The sequence below is a fragment of the Manacus vitellinus genome, unplaced genomic scaffold (assembly GCF_001715985.3).
Source record: "Manacus vitellinus isolate BGI_N305 unplaced genomic scaffold, ASM171598v3 scaffold_49_pilon, whole genome shotgun sequence".
NCBI lineage: Eukaryota > Metazoa > Chordata > Aves > Passeriformes > Pipridae > Manacus > Manacus vitellinus.
In genome coordinates this window covers 4,250,469-4,266,741 of record NW_021940603.1, presented here as the reverse complement: position 1 = coordinate 4,266,741, position 16,273 = coordinate 4,250,469, and the positions used below count along the sequence as shown (strand labels likewise).

Sequence of the window (16,273 nt, the reverse complement as noted above, 5' to 3'; positions counted from 1 at the left end):
GGTTGTCTAGAAGTGGGATTCTGGAGTACTGTCAGCCTGGGGCGGCAGAGAACCAAGCTGCAAGATCCTTCTGATTTTTTGTCATTTTATGAGACAACAAAGTCACTTGGGAGCTGTTTTGCTGGGAATCATTTCTTTCTCATCTCCTTTCTCTGTGCTTTAATCCACGCCTCCTAACCATACACTGTTGCTGAACTAAATTAACTGGTTTAGTGAAGACAGTATTCTTTATGTCAAACAAGTCTGTCTGGTCTGCTTGTAGAAAACTATAATTGAATTTACCACATACACCCACAGAGACTTTTAGAGAAGCACCTTGTTGGGCAGATCAGTAATAAAAAAGGAAGATGTAAAACCAGGGATATTAAAACCTTTGTCATAACCATTTAAATACAGTTCCCCAGTACAGTGCACTTACAAGTCTACCTTCAGATCCCAGCGTTAGTTTCCAGAGGTATTTTTCGGTTGCGTAGATGGGCTGGGTTTACAGCTGTAGAGAGAAAGGATTGGATTTCTTGGTTGGAGTCTCCCTGCACACCCAACCAATCCTGCCTGCCTGCCTGTCCTGCTGGAGTCCCTCCAGCTCTATGATCCCAGCTACAGCACATCCTCTGACATGGGTTTGTGGTATATGGTGTTTCTCAGGGGAGACACTGTCCTCTTTTGACTCCTAGCTTTGTGGTGGTGCTGAACTTGCAATCCTGGCACACCCTGATTAGACCCTGTCCTTGGGCATGCTGAGGGTCCTGGGATCTGTGCTTTTGCTTTGGCATGCCTGAAGGGCTGGGCCCTGAGGGCAGCAGGAATATTCACTCAGTTGCAGCTAATCGTCTTTGTGCTATTTGCCTTTGAAATCATTCAGTGCGTTTAGGGTAGACTTTCTGCTTGCCAGAATGATTTTGCCAGATTCATTATGCTGAACCTCCTATACTTGTACTGGTCCTTTGGGGACAGAAAGAAAGGGGCTTTGGGATAACGTTCTCAGCAGGATGGTCCAAACAACAGGCAAAACAATCTGCTGATGTTTGACCCAACAAGCTGTGATGGTCCCTCAGTGTTTAGGGCAGCTGATTTAAACAAAAAATACTGTTCTCCTTGCAAATAAACAGTTTACTGAGGTGTCATTATGCCCAATGTTAGTCTGCAGCCTGGTTCACTTTGCAGCTGTGGCCCCTTGCCATCTGCACCCCACAGGTGCTAGTCTAGTCCTGGAGAGCAAGTTCATTACTGGGTCTTCACTGCAGAAGCTCTGTGTGAGTCACTCTAACGCTTGGACCGGACTTGATCCCTGGTTTGCATTACAGAGGCTCCTTAACTGTGCCCACAGAGACCTATAATCCACAGAGAGCTGGCACACAGGTAATGGAGCACAGGGAAATCTCCTGTGGTCTGGAAGGAAGGAGGGAGACAGTCAGGTGTTGATAAGTGCCCTTATCGTGATTTTCAGCAGGCCCTTGTCGGTCATACGGGGGCATGTGGGAGGCTACTGACTGGAGAGGGACTTTAGTGTTTTGTAAGAAGGGAGGGAAAGAAATGCTGATGGATGAAAAGCTAAAATGCTGCTTGAGGCTGTGGAAGGAGTGCTAAAATACATCAGTCCTTTTAGTACAAGTAATGGTCATGCTATTAACACATTAAAAGCTCTTGTTTCCCCGAATGTTGATTTGACATAAGATAGAATACTGTCCTTAAGACAGACAGATCTGCGTGTGGGTGAAAGACAGATGGATATGAAGGCTATAGCTTATTGCACCAAGAGAAAACCAAACAATCTGCATTGCCTAATACGTTTAAGTAAATCTAATAGGAGGGGTGAGGAACATAGCTTGATGAAGATTATTTGTTGCTGAACAGACTCTTCAGTGTTTCCCTCAGCCCTGACACACACAATGAATTGCTCCACCCAGGGCTTTCCATTTGCTTCATGGCTCAGTTGATTTTGATGGGTTTATTGTGAAGCAAGATTTATGGAGCCCCAGGAAGGAATAAAATTAAAAACTTCCGCTCCCTGTGTTCCCACAGAGGAGACCCCCATGTCTGTTCGTGGTGCTGGTAAATGGACTGGGAGAAGGATCTGGCTTTCAGGCCCTGTGATCAAAACGTGTCCTCTTTGCAGTCCCCACTGTGAGAATAGTGAGCGGCTCTGCAGATCATCCCTCAGAGTCTGTTGACTTGGGCAGGAAAAATGACAGCACCTGTCCTCCCAAAATCATAAAATGAGCTTTAAAGTTAGTTGGTTTTCAAAATTAAAATGTCTAGATTTAATTTTTTTTTTTTCCTCTAGGAACTGCCACGTTTTTAAGCTGTCCTGGGTAATGTGGCAGTGTTAGCTCCTTCCAGCATGGTGAATGGCCCATGCAATAGCGTGCTTCCATCAGCTGGAGTTTTAAGAAAAGTGCTGTAAATCATGGGACTTGTGACAGAATCACAGACGGTGGTGGTGATTCAGAGGCACAGGTCCTTGTCTCCTCTTTCATCTGCCCCTAGCTATATTTTTGTGCCAGAGGACACAGGGTTTGTGTGAGGGTGGTGGTTGGGCTGGCAGGATGCTGTTCGTGTGGGATCCTGCTAGCTGGGTTCATCCTGGAACTGTGCTGGCACTTGCAGCTTGGCATGGCACTGAAAGGGTTTTCATCTCATCTAGCAGCAGCGGCTCTGTTTGTCAGAAACAAAGCAAATCCTGATCACCATTGAAGGAGCAGATACGCCCTGTGTTTCAACATCTGAAACCAGACCCATCAATCTGAAGCCATTCCCCACTCCCGGTGCCAACAGCTCCATTGATGACTATGCTCCAGAAAGAAAAGAAATTGCTTTTTCCCTCACTGTAATGTCAGCCCACCATTTGGAGACTCCCCCGCATCTTCCTTTTCATGCTGGAGGTGGTGCACTCATCTCTGTGACCTGCAAGCATCTGCTTCCCTGGTTTTCCGCTTCGTCGCATCTCTGTTTAGACACTGCAGTGCCCTGTCCCACATACTAATTACTGACTTTTTGCTTCTGAGGAGCTTGATTCATTCTGGCACATTTTCCCATGTGAAACTGGACCTAGAGCCTTGGAAAATATCTTAATGGACATCAGAGCAACTCTGAGTTTAACCCCAAACTGGCTGCTGTATCTGAGCTAAGAGGCACATCATTCAGACCACAGCTGTGGCAGTATGGACCCTCCTCGTGTGGAGGTCTTTGCTGCAGGAATACCCCGCTGAGATGGGGATATTCTCTGCCCTGGCAGAGCCGGGTGCTGCTTGGGGAGGGAGGTGTTTGCACTGGCACCACCTTAGCTCTCCTGGCTGTGCTGCGAGTCGATGCACTTGCGTGTGTGATTGCAGCAAGTGAATTCTCTGAAAGAAAACGCCTTTTGCTTTTTCCTGCTATAGGGCTCTTGCTGTTTCTCACAGGAGCGGTTTCTGTTCAGGGCTTCCTGCTGTCAGGTGCTGGCCAGACTCTGGGAGGACAGACAGCCTCAGCTTCCACTGGCTCTGCCAGCTGCTCTGGCCAGGGCAGACCAGGGCTGCATGGCGTGGCCTTGGGCTTGCAGGCTGCTGAGGCTGCTGGTTCCCTCCTGAGGCTTTTGTTGGTTCTCCTGTTTCCTTGACAGTGTGGAAGGACAGACGTTGTCACCTTGTGCACCTGCCCGCCTTGAAGAGAGAGCCCAGGTGTGAGGCAGTCTGGGGAGGTCTGGGGTTGATGGAGTTTGGATCAGTTCCTGCTCAGCAGTTCCTGTGCTGCTGCTTGAGTTCACAATTTCAGAAGTGTCTTCCACCTCATTGCACTCCGAGTGTATTTTTGAAAAGAAGGCTCGTGTATTTGCAGGCAAAGCAGAGACCACTTTCTCCTGCCCAGGGAGCTGGCAAAGCCAGCTTCTGGAGGAAGGAGAGCTGGCTGTGGGACAGAGACACTGGGCTGACACTTGGGACAGTTGTGACCAATGCCCAGATGTGCAAGGCACATCTTGTGTGCCCTTATCTTACCACAACTCTGTCTGCCTCCATTTCCGCATGATGAGCAGCGATTAAAATCAGTTTCTTTCCCTTTTCTTTCCCATCTAGTTTCTAAGTATTTTTGGATCAGGAAACATCTCTTACTGTGTTCAGTAACTGATCTTTCAGTAAAAGGGTTTTGTCCTTAGGAGTCCTAAATGCTGCCAGTGTATAAATAAAAGCCATGAATGGCAGCTTGGTGGTGCAGCAAGCAGGAGGGCTCCCCGTGGCAGGGGCTGGCCCTGGCTCTCTCTTCTTGCAGTAATTTTACCTGTCAACCCTGATTAACTCAGAGACTGTTTCAAAGGTTTGGCAGGAAGGGAGGATTTCCCTCTTTTCAAAATTAATATATTAATTTTGTATTTCTGAAGTAAGCGCAAAGAAACAATCCTTGCTCAGCTACTCCTGCAACAGAGACCTGTCATTTAGGTACTGAAGATAACTAGATACATTTGACCTCTGTGTAAGGTGAGACTCTTTTCTTAACCTACCTACCCGTCCCAGAATGAAAGTCCTGTCTGCTGTTGAACACGTGTAACATCCTGGTGGCTTCAAGCACAGACACAGAGAGGTGATGCAGCCCTCAAAATTTTGTCCTATACATCGTGCCTAGGTCTTGGGCTTCCTTTGAGATGCACCTGATGAATTGAGGGAGCCCCATGAATTAATCTTCCCCATAGTCACCTCTTAACAGCTTAACCTCTTTGCTGTTGGATTTGATAAGTCACTTTGTAATTTCAGCAGAATTTTACTGGAATGTATTCGGTTCCCATCTTACCCTCATGGCTCTTTTTGTACCTTTGGCATATCAGAGATTATGACTGATGTATTTATACAGTTAATTAAACTATTGGTGCTGACTGATTTCTCCAACATCCCCCCTCAGTTTCATAACATTTGACAAATAGCAGGAATGCAAAAACTGGCATGAAATTTGCCAGAACTTTCTTTTTCTCTTTTCTTCCAGGAGATCTGATTGAGTTTTTTTTTGAATTCCAACCAAAAAATGTATTTTGATAAAATTTAAGAAGCTTTCATGAGCTCTCTTGTGTCTTGATAAAAATGAAATTTGTGACTTTCTACAAAATTATTTCCAGTATTTTTCTGCCAATAATATTTGTATATAAAACTCTGACTAGGAGTAGTTACTAAGGACAGCAATTTTTACTGTATTCCTATTTGGATCGTTATATTTTGCAAGCTCTGTTCTCGTTCTGTTTCATTTTGATATAGTGCTTACCTGTTTCAAAGTGTTATATGTGTAGTCAAAGTGCCTTTGTGCTCTGCCCCAGAACAGGCTGCCTTTTAGTGGCCAGGGAAACTTTTTGGGATGTATAAAATACCCATTCCTTTCATGGGTTTGCTCTGAATCATCCATGTTAAATTTAAGGGTACATAAAGTGTGTCTCAACTATATTGAAATTAGATTAAGAGTCATAGGATTAGCTCTTCTGCATTTTCAATTTGACTATGGGTTTGGAGCCTGTGGGGATTTAAGCATATAAATAGGATTTCTGCCTGTGCATTGGTCCAGAGCGAGGCAGGGCTCTGCCCCCTGGTCAGCAGTCCCAAAAGGGGGGCTGAAGGTGCAGGAGGAGCTGCCACCAGCAGGCTCTGCCCACTCCTGCCCTGCACCCAGATCACCCCCCTCCTGCCCAGGGAGGTCATCCCCAGCCTGCCTTTGACTCTGTCCTCAAATCCCTGTGCTGGAAACAGCTGGGAACTCTTTGGCAGTGTGTTTATTTAAAGTCTCCTGTCCCTGCGGTGGAAGAGCTGACCTTGTGCCTCAAATTCAGCCTTATTTCCAAGCTTTCTGTCTGATCTGTTGTTCCTGACCAGGTCTCTTTTTTCAGCTCTTCGTTCAGCTGCTCACCATATTTTTCTCTCCAATTCTTTCACATTCTCCAGCACTCCCCTATTGTAACCTTTATTCCTCATCCTTCAAAGCCTTAGTGCTGTGTCCAGCTTTCTTCTCAGATCTCCATTCTGCATCCCAAAACGTCATGTCCAGGTCCCTGCTTGATGGGCTTCAGTGTTCACTGAATGTGATTTGACATCAAGTTGTCTGGAAAATACTGCACTTCTATTTTTCAGAAAAAAATCTCATGAGATATTTCTATAACAATTTCAGTGACAGTCTGCCTGTAGGTATTGGAGGACCTTGAAAATGTCAAGTGAAGCAGGAGTTTATGCATTTGATCCTTTGCTCAGGAGATCATGGAAAAATCAGTGTAAAATATGTGAACTTAACATTTTTCATAACATGTATAAAGAGTGAAAGTAAAAAAGCCCTCTTGTTTAATTGCAGTACTGAGCTTTCAGGCTTATTTAGAGCTGGAAGATACTGTTAATTCTTCAGATTAAGAGATCAGAGTTTGATTTACCAGTTAATTTTTTGTCTTATTAAGAACATAGAGAAGTAAAATTCTGTTTAGTCTCTGCTGTCCTTGACTTAAATGGGAGTTGCACAGGTCTGGGACCCTAAGTCTGATGCTGCTATGTAAGCTTTCTCCAGTTACTAAAAACATGTGAACTTTGTCTTTTTAGGCCCTCCATCTGCTCCCCAGAACCTGATTTCCAATGTCAATGAGACATCAGTGAACCTGGAGTGGAGCCCCCCCCAGAACAAAGGTGGCCGGGAAGACATCTCCTACAACGTGGTGTGCAAGAGGTGCGGTGCCGGCGACCTCGGCCGCTGCCGGTCCTGTGGCAGTGGAGTGCACTTCAGCCCCCAGCAGAACGGCCTGAAAACCACCAAAGTCTCCATCACTGACCTCCTGGCACACACTAACTACACCTTTGAAGTCTGGGCGGTGAATGGAGTGTCCAAGCAAAACCCCAGCCAGGACCAAGCTGTGTCAGTCACTGTGACAACTAACCAAGCAGGTAGGAACATAAACAGTAATTCTCTTCCTCTCTCTCTCTGCTGCCTGTTTTTTAGGAAAGCTGTGATTTCCATTACATTTAGCATTAGCAAATGAATGTGAGGAGCTCTAAGATGTGTAACTGGGTCAAACCCTTATTTTCTGGTTATTTATATGGATAGTTTAAATTCTTCAGAGCTAGAGAGAGGACAGTTTGGGTGCTGTGTCTGAGCGCAGGCTGTGCTGAGGCATCTGCAGAAGCACAACAGCACAGCTGCCCTGTCCCCTCTCCTGGCCCTCCAGCAACTTGGCCCCTTTGTAGGAGAGACCTGGCACAGGGACACAAATGTGTCCTTGGTGTTTATAGAGGGCAAAATACACACTCTGGGAGCACAGGATTGTGCTCCTGCCCCCTTTCAAAAAGGACTGTGTAAGATTCAAAGAGTGGAATGAGTGTGGCTCGCTTGCCTGCCTGCTCACTCTCCTCTCCTGCAAAGTCAATTAAATTCTGTTCCGTTGTTAAGTAAATACCTCCTTAACCTGCTGCTGACAATGTTTCAATTGATCAGAGCTGGCATTGCTGCAGAAATCCTATATGAGCTTTCATCTTCATGCTGTCTGATTTTTGTGCTTCATTCATCTGGGAGAGTGAAATACTATTTCTGTGTATACCAGATTATTTCAGATACCCTAGGCAGTTCTGATTTTTTGGTCCCTTTTGCTTGACCTAGTAAGGGCAAAGGCTGCTGCAGCAGATTGCCGTTTAGTTTTGATGCTAATTTGTTTGATCTTTTTCTTTAATTATGTGAAAGCATTTCTTAGTTTGCAGCAAGCTAGGGTTTCTCACGCAGGGTTCCAGTTGAGTTTTTAATGTGATGCACAAAATTATATATGTTTGAATATGACAGTTTTCTATATGCAAATTAGGGATCCAGACTGTCAGACTGGCTACAAGACCGTCAAACCTGTTATCTGATGGCTCACAGCACTGATTGCCTTCAGGTCCCACAGATGTTGCACCTTGGAGCGTAGCTTACAGGGTGGTAATTTATTGTTAGACTTCTGGGGTATGGGACAATATTAATATTGCATATTTTGATAGTACTGGACTACATAAATGTTTTTAATTCTACTTCCTAGTAGATGTGTGTGAAAAATAGGTATGCACGGTCTAAATCTGCAGATCTGAGCTGTAGTTTGGAACGCGTCAGTATTACCAGTGAGAGATACATTCAGTTTGGCACTGACAGTTACAGGCGAAATTGTCAGGTCCAAGCTGAAGCTCCTTTGAAAATCTGGTCCAGCGTTTTTTGTTCTTCACGTACGGTTGACAGCATCCCTTTTAAATTATGATTCAAAAATTCAAACTATCGCTTTGCCTAGTGAAAAGAAGACTAATAGAGAACAGGGGCTATTAGGGAGTCTTGAGAGAAAGCCGTGGGAGAGTGCTGTCATATGCTATACGAAAAGAGGAGGTTGAGAACAGCAGCAGGGACAGTGTTTTTTTGTGCTATGAATGCCTAGCAAAGAGAGTATTTCTGACTGATTTTGGCATGTGTAAGGATTAGTGGATGCATATATGCATGGATAAGTGAGCAGGATCCATCTACCGTGTGAAAATTCTACCATCTTATGCTTTTATATGCAAACCCAAATCTGATTGAATATGCAAATAAGAATTGATTTTGTTTATTATCCATGAGTAGCATTCTTCACATCAGGAAATTTGTATTTTTGCCAACATTTCCAATTTCGAAACATGCCCAGTCTATCAAATGCGTCAGAGGACCAAGGAAAATTGTGCTGGTATAAATGAAAATTAACGCCAAGATGCCAGTGTTCTCCCGTTTTTCATACAGCTTTGTGGTTTCTTCTGCATAGAAGATCTAAATAGAAATGTGTGGCCTAAACCTACAGATCTCAGCTGAGATAAATAATCCTTACATATGCAAATAATCCCATTGATTTTGGTGAAGCTGCTTGCTTGAGTAAAGGTTTGTAAAGTTAGACTCTTGGGTTTTACAAGTACTGATCTGTTTAATCATTGTAAATGTGTGTCTGGGGTGCATTAAAATCCTTATGCCACTAATTTTCTTTCACTATATTTCATTATAAAGAAATCACATCATGATAGAGCACTGCCACAGACTTGATTTTGATCTTGCACCTTTCTTACACTGATGTAATGCCTTGGTTTCTTTGAGGCAATTTCTAAATTCAGATTAGAGCCAAACTCCTCCCTTAAAAACAGTTCTTCCCTCTTTTGCTAATAAAAATAAAACTACCAACACTGAAAATTTGGAAATTACTTTGTTTTTGCTCTCTCTGCTTGTACTTTCCAATATTTGATAGGAAAAAAATGTTGTCAATATGTTTTTTGGAGTTCTTTACATATGGGTTGTATTCTGGGGAATTTGCTAGAATTTCTTGCCAGAGGTGCATCTTTGAGTTAAATTCAGTAGGAATGCAGGAGGCCAGGGAATCCTTCCTCTTAACAAATTGACCTTCCAAATATGCAACCATACAACCTGAAGAAAATATGCAGAAATTTTAGAAGCAGTTTTTGATGTCAGAATCAGGAATCTGGGTATCTGTATGTTTGCATGTGTTAGTGTCAGCTCCTGTAGAAGGTGTGCATTTGGAGACAGGCAGAGAACAATGACAAATCAGTTACTGGTATATTCAGCACAAAATTGACGAAATGTGTTGCAGTGACGTAAAAGGTGCAGTCGAAAGGCACAGGTGGATTTTTGTTTGCTTTTACCATTTTACTCCTAGAGATAATGAAATGAGGCAGTTTACTTTCCCCTCTTTGTTTAGAAACTCTTCAGTTTCCAATACTGTAGAAAAGTGTTTAAATGAAAATAAGATTCACCATTAAAAGTAGGATCAAAAAGCATTTGAAAAAGTATTTTTTCTGGTTCCTTTGAAAAGGTCCTGGTTTTTATAGCTTGCTTAAAAAAAAAAAAAGCTAAATTTCAGGCTTTCAACCACGTACAAATTTCTATTTCCTAGTGAAATACTTCAGTGTTGTGACATTTTAAGAATTTTGAATCGTGAATTCAACTCGCTGTTCTGCATGTTTAATGTAATAATTTTTAAAAATTTTTTTGAGATGGGAACTGTTACTCTTTTCCCATATAAGATTAAAAACAAATTAAAAAAGCAAGGATGGAACACTGAACTGCTGAAACTTGGAACCAGCATCCCTAGCACACTGAATACTGGAAGTGCTGATATTGTGGGTCTCCATCACTGGTGGTGGCTTTTGTGGCTTTCAGTTTTCGATGAAATGAAATCAAATAAGCACTTTGTCCATCTTTAAAAAATGTGAAATGACTTGTGGAGGAGATGCAGACCAGCAATTCTCCTGTGATGCTGCTAGGAGAAGCTAATTTCAATGAGGAACTCTTACCATGCAGTTGTCAGAATAGCTCAGAAATCTCCAGGCTCTTTTTTTTTTTTTCCCTGCTAAGGATAATGCTGTGAAGCTGTTCAAAATTAAAAGTAAAGCTCTCAATAAAGAGATCTTGTTCACAGCATGCAGGAAGCTTTTGTGGGTTTTGTTTTTTGGGTTTTTTTTGAAGAGGCGCTAAACAGTTTATATTGTTATTAAAGATTACAGCTGAGCTGTTTAGGTCTGCAGCCTGAGAGGCAGCTTCACTGCTCAGTCTCTCTTGTTTGTGTCCAAGGGGGCAGCGCCGCCGGGACAAGGTTTTTGCACGGATGCTAGAGGTATTCATAAGGCAGGGCAGCAGTGTGGGGGGCAGAGCCTACACAAGCTTAAATGAGATTTAAAATCCAAACTCGTTATGCTGCTTGCTTTGCTCCCTTCGTTTTGTTTGCGTTTTATGAAGGATGGATGTCCTTCTTGCTCCTTTGCTTGTTGAAGTTTAAAGCAGCTGCTATTTCAGAATAAACAGACTGCCTGGTGATTTGTTACCTTGTTAGGTTACCTTGGGCTCAGTGTTTCCTTAAGTGGACTGACACAGCTAGATGGATGCAGGATATGCCAATTAGGATGAAAATGCAATATAAATAAATAAACTTCGTCTTTCTCTCATTGCATCATACTGGATGTTTTCAAGCTGCCTGTGCTCAGGATCAAGAACTGTTCTTATGAATATCTCAGGCTCTCTGTCCCATTTTTCCCTGCTTCTGTTCTCGTTCCTCTCCCCAGCCCCTTTGTCTCTGCGCTCCCCCACACCTTGCCTGTCTAGCTGTCTGTTCACCTGTCTCAGAGCCGCTTCATCTCGGAGGCAGAGCAGTGTGGCTGGCGGTGCTGCAGTCCTTCCCCCTCCTCTGTATGCTCCCCTGGTCCCTCACCGTCACTCAGAGCCCTGCGGTGGTTCAGGATCCATTTCTAGGCAGGAACTAAAATGGGTCACGGTGCCACCAGGACTTAAGCTCCACCAAGGAGATCCGTGTGAATTGAGTATTCTTCTGGGACAGGCTGCAGTTGTAGTGAACCCAAAATACTGACATTCACTGCAGGGATGGGAAATGTCAACTGTTACTCAGTTTTATTTCACCTTTAGATTTGTTTGTTGTTTATGTTCTTAATTCTGTTACTAAAAGGAAGAAAAAAAACCAACCTTGAAAGATCCTGATCCTTTGAGGATGATTGTGTTTCAAGTTAGCAATTGGGGGGGGGAGAAGTGGGAGTTATTTGCTTCTAGATGACTCATAAGTTCTACTGGACTTTTTGCTAGGGGAATATATATTCCCATTTTGCATTTCGGTGGGTCTTCTTTGAAAGCCCACGTTTCCTTTCAAATGCTGATTAGCATTCCTCACGTGTTGTACAGAACAGCACAGAAAATGCATATAAGGTCTTAGATTCTGCCAGCATGGTTTAGCCTTTGCTGAGCTACATTTGCAGTCAGTAAAAATTCATGGACATGCATTGCCCTTGGTCAGTGTGCACTCCTCGTATCGACAAAATAATAGTTGCTCAGGCAGATCAAAAGCAACACATGCCAAGACCAGAAAACCTAAAGATTTCAGTATTTTAATGTACTTTTTTCCTGGATATTTATAACTTATCTGTACAGAATTGCTCTGTAGTGAAACATCAAAAGACACTGTTAAGTAGATTTCAGTCACAGAGCTTTCTTTATGTGACTGCATGAACACACTTAAACTACTACTGTAAAATAAAATTAACAGTTCCTATGAAGATTGAACAATCCATCTGATTCTCTAAACTCCCTCGTGTTCTTTGACTATAGTCCTGGTTTCACTATAAATAATAGCAAATCATTTCTGTTTGCTGAGAGTGAACATAACAGGTTTTGATTTTTGTGTGGTGATATTTATGTGCATAATAAGAATCTTACCCATAGGGAGGTGGTGAAAAAAGTTAATTTTGATTTTAAAAACATCAAGGTCTGTAGTCATTCAGACTGCTAGTTTTATGCTCAGCTCAGCTCTTGCAAAAAAAAAATGCCTTTTTTTTAATGCAGTCCTGGTGAAGAGCTGTTTATTGTTGTGTTGAAACATAATTTTGAAGGGCTGTATAACCCCAGTGAAGACTTCATCTCCGAATAGCTAGGAAAGGAGCTCTGTGAATGTGAAGACAGAATTCATCATACACTTGTGTCACAGTTTCACAGGCCCTGTAAAATACTGTAAGCTGGCAAAATAAGTCATTTTCTGCTCTGACATCACCCTTCCCTAGTGCCTGGTGAGGCTGTTGGGAGGCTCGTGCGAGTCAGCTCCCCTTCCACGGCTGGTGGGCTTTCCAGTCCAGCTCCCTCCTGCCTCCCTTGGGTGATGTGGGGACAGGGTGAGGTTTAGGGCTTTGTGGGGGGAAGGATTAAAATGCTGGGACAGGCTGTCAGTCGGGAGTGTTTGGCCCCTTTGAAAAGTGTGGAGGTTTGCAGCAAGCTGGATGACCCAGCCTGGGAGCTGAGCAGGTGGGTGAGTTCATATCTCTGCCCAAGCAGAGGAGCGAGTGGCACTCCAGATGCTAGGCACAGCTGGACCTGGCTGGAGCCTTCCCAGGCATCCAGGAGTCAATTCAGGTTTTTATTTTTACTTTTTTTCAAAGTACTTGCTACCAACAGAGTCCCACCCTTTCCAGTTACTTGTTCCCTGCAGCCAAAGGATACAAATAGCCTGTTCCAGTAGTCCTTGTACAGGCACACAGACCCGTGAGGGAACTCATGCACGTAGCTGGGTATGTGTAAACAGTCACGGCACCCTGGCCACCCAGTCCCCACAAGCCTGATTTAAAATAATCTCTTGGCAAACATCTGGGTACATGCCAGCTGTCCAGAGCATGGGAAGTGTGTGTGATACTACGAGCTGCTGCATTCTTTTTTCTGTAGAATGTCAGGGTAATGGAAAAGGAGAGTTGCAAAGGGGTGTTCTTCTTTTGCTTTAAGGTGTTTGTAGTAAGGATGATGGATCAGCAGTCTCCTTATTCTTCAAATGGAGCTGTGTCAAGCGTGAATTCAAAACTAGTAAGCAGGGACTTGAAAAAGGGGTGATCCGTGAGCGTAACACTCCGAGTGATTTGTTGCAGCATCTTGCAGAATTCCCAGCTACTTGTCTGCAACTTTCTCATTTTGAATCTAAACCAGTGGTGTTTCTAAGGCTTCATGTTTATTTGCTAGACATGAGCAGTGATCCCCCCCTTGTACACACATTTTCAAGCTGGAGGGCTGGGACAACTTATCAGCTGTTGTAGGGTTTCATCTACTGTAATCAGGGAGGTGACCTGCCAGGCTGTGCAGGACAGCAGCCTGCCTTTCTTTTCCTTGCATTTTCCATTTCCCTTGTGTTTCCAAGAGAGTTGTGTTTTGGCTTTTGCTGTCTGAAGATTTACATCAAAAGGAGTAAAGTGAGAACTTCTCAAGCAAACCAAATGATGTATTTTGGGAAACTACAGATCTTTCAAATATTAGTGCAGTGGGAGATCCAGAAAGAAGTTAAGTGATCCTAGCACTAGAAATTTGGGAATAGCATGGAAGTGAACAATGGATGGGCAAATTTCAGCGTTGAGCATGAGATTTCTCTGAGCCTAAAAGATGTCATGTGTTGACCACTCCAGATTTCTTCTGCTGCATGTTTAAGTATGTGTGTAAGTTATGTATGTCTGAGTAAGGAGCTTCTCCAAGCTGGCAGATGCAAGTGGGAGTTTCTCCTTAACAACTCTGTGTTCTTGCAGAGACTTTAACTGATGGTCTGTAATAATTGTGTAGTTATAAGCATACGTGCTCCCGTATGCTTAAAAACAAAACCGGGAAAACTATTGTTGAGAAGGATTAAATTATTATTTTAAGGTAACTGCAGCTTTCCACAAAGAAATAATAATTAAAATAACAACTGCCTGCTTTCTGGCAAAGCTGTCTGCACCACCCATTTCCATGAATTTGTATTCAAGGTGGGGGATGCAAGTCTTGGTCGGAAGAAAAAAAAAAAGTGCTTTCTAAAGCTCCTTAGTAAATAACCAGCTTCAGGGTTCAACGAACAGCTTAGACAAGTTGCATGTCAGATAGAGCCAAGAAGTAATTGCAGCATTTAAATAAAAGTTTGGTCACATTTTTTTGAAAGATCTCGTGGTTTGGTATGGAAAATGGAGGTTAGTTACACATCCTCCTGGGGAAAAAGACACATTTAATTTCAGGACTGGTAGAATTGATCATACTGAAATGATATAAATTTACTTCAAGGAGGTGTCAAATTCTGGTCTCAGTGATGTTGGTACAGATGAATAGTTACCAAACTGACAGAGACGAAGATGTGGTCCTGCAGCTTTTATTTGCTCTGGACTATTTAACTGTGTCCCCTTTTCTCTGGCAGCACATTGACATTTCCCATTCATGGAGCTTGATAACTGATCTGAGCTCTTCCCTTAAACAACTGGCACAGAAATATTTTCGTGTGGAAGGAGATTTTGCCCAAGAATGTTTGTGGCTACCAAGTGTTTAGATGGGCTTCTAAATTCTGTAGTTGTTTTTGCAGCTGACTACATTAATTGGAAAGCAGCCAGGGAGACAGGAGAGTCTGGTCTGTAGTTCAGCAACAATAAAAGGCTTCGGAGAACTTTATCAAAGCTTCCATTAACCCCCTGCTGATGTCCTCAAACAGGATTTTTTTGAGAGAGTGGAAACACAAAAGCTAGGCTGCACAACTGCCCCTGTGTGTCCATTCAAAGTTTTTAAATCCGCACAGTTACTAATTAAAATGCCATGCAGAGTAGCACAAATAAACATCACTAGTCCCCGAAGCCCAAAGTTTCTGCACTGGCTCATAGTTTGGAGGGCAGGATGCTGAACTGACCCTAAAGGGTGGGCAAAGCCAGCCCCCTTTGGTTCAGATATTCTGTCCTTGCAAAATGTGTGTCAAGTCCATCCATATGCATGAAATCATACTCCCAGAATGCCATCCCAAGGCAGCCAGTTATATTTTATTTATATGTTGCATAGCATTGTGTTAAACCATGAGGACTAAATAGAGCTGTGGCATGCCTGCTGGATCTCTATAATCATGTTTGCCACATTTTGGTGGACATCAAAATGCTGAGCACACGAGTGAATAGTGCTGCTTTTCATTGAGAAATGTCACTTCAGATTTAGCCCCACGTGTGAACTGGTGTGCAGGGAGCGCTTTATTATCATGGCAGGGCTCCAGTGGGCTTCCCCTCCCAAACAAAGCAGGCAAATGCATAGCCTCTCTCTGCATCTACTTGAAGGATTTCATGGCATCTCCTTAGATTAAGGTAATCTGCCTTCATTACTAAATTCAAGAACCAGAGCCCTGGAACTCTGAGTGCACTCCCAGGATGGATTCAGGGTCTCTGAAAATTGCGGTTTGTAAACTGGTAATAACAAAAGTTGATCATGGGTTTGCATTTATATTTTTAAATACAGTCAAGAGAGATATAGGAAGCTCAAGCATTTGTATTTTATTTCTTTGGTCAGTTGTATTTCAAACCATCCCTTAGGGAAAAGTCCTACTCTTAATTTAAAAGGAAATTATAACTTTTGTCTCAGCCTTCTGAACTGTTCCTGTGGAATTTATTAGGACTTTTATCCCTGCTATTGAATTCTATCACTTAGTCTTAAAAAGACAATTGACTGATTCTGATTTTTTTATTAAATTCTTCTACTGCTCCATAAAATATCTTTAGTTTTGTCTGTATTAAAATCCATTGAAAGTATCCATGGATTATTACAGACAGAAAACCCCTTAAACTGTAATGTGCTCTGGATATAAATGTCTTTCAGTTTCTTAGATTACCAAAGACTAAAAGGAAAGCATTGAAATTTTTAATTAGCTTTTTATTATTTTTAGTATTCTGTGTGCCATTAAGTGGTCCCATCAAGACATAATAGAACAAGACAGTTTTGGATAAGCAAAATAGGAAGGTATAGTGGGCTGTCTGAGGTGTCTCATATATGAATTGGGTTTTGTGTG

At 42.9% G+C, this 16,273-nt stretch overlaps 1 protein-coding gene across 2 annotated transcripts in view; it reads left to right on the top strand.

The window, feature by feature from the left end:
* The window catches only part of EPHA4 (EPH receptor A4), a 161,606-nt gene that overhangs the window by 106,278 nt on the left and 39,055 nt on the right, over nt 1-16,273 (top strand). For both annotated transcript variants that reach the window (XM_008931215.3, XM_018080024.2), the window contains one exon: nt 6,531-6,869. In XM_008931215.3, the coding sequence (XP_008929463.1) occupies nt 6,531-6,869 (339 nt within the window). The remainder of the gene's footprint in view (nt 1-6,530; nt 6,870-16,273) is intronic.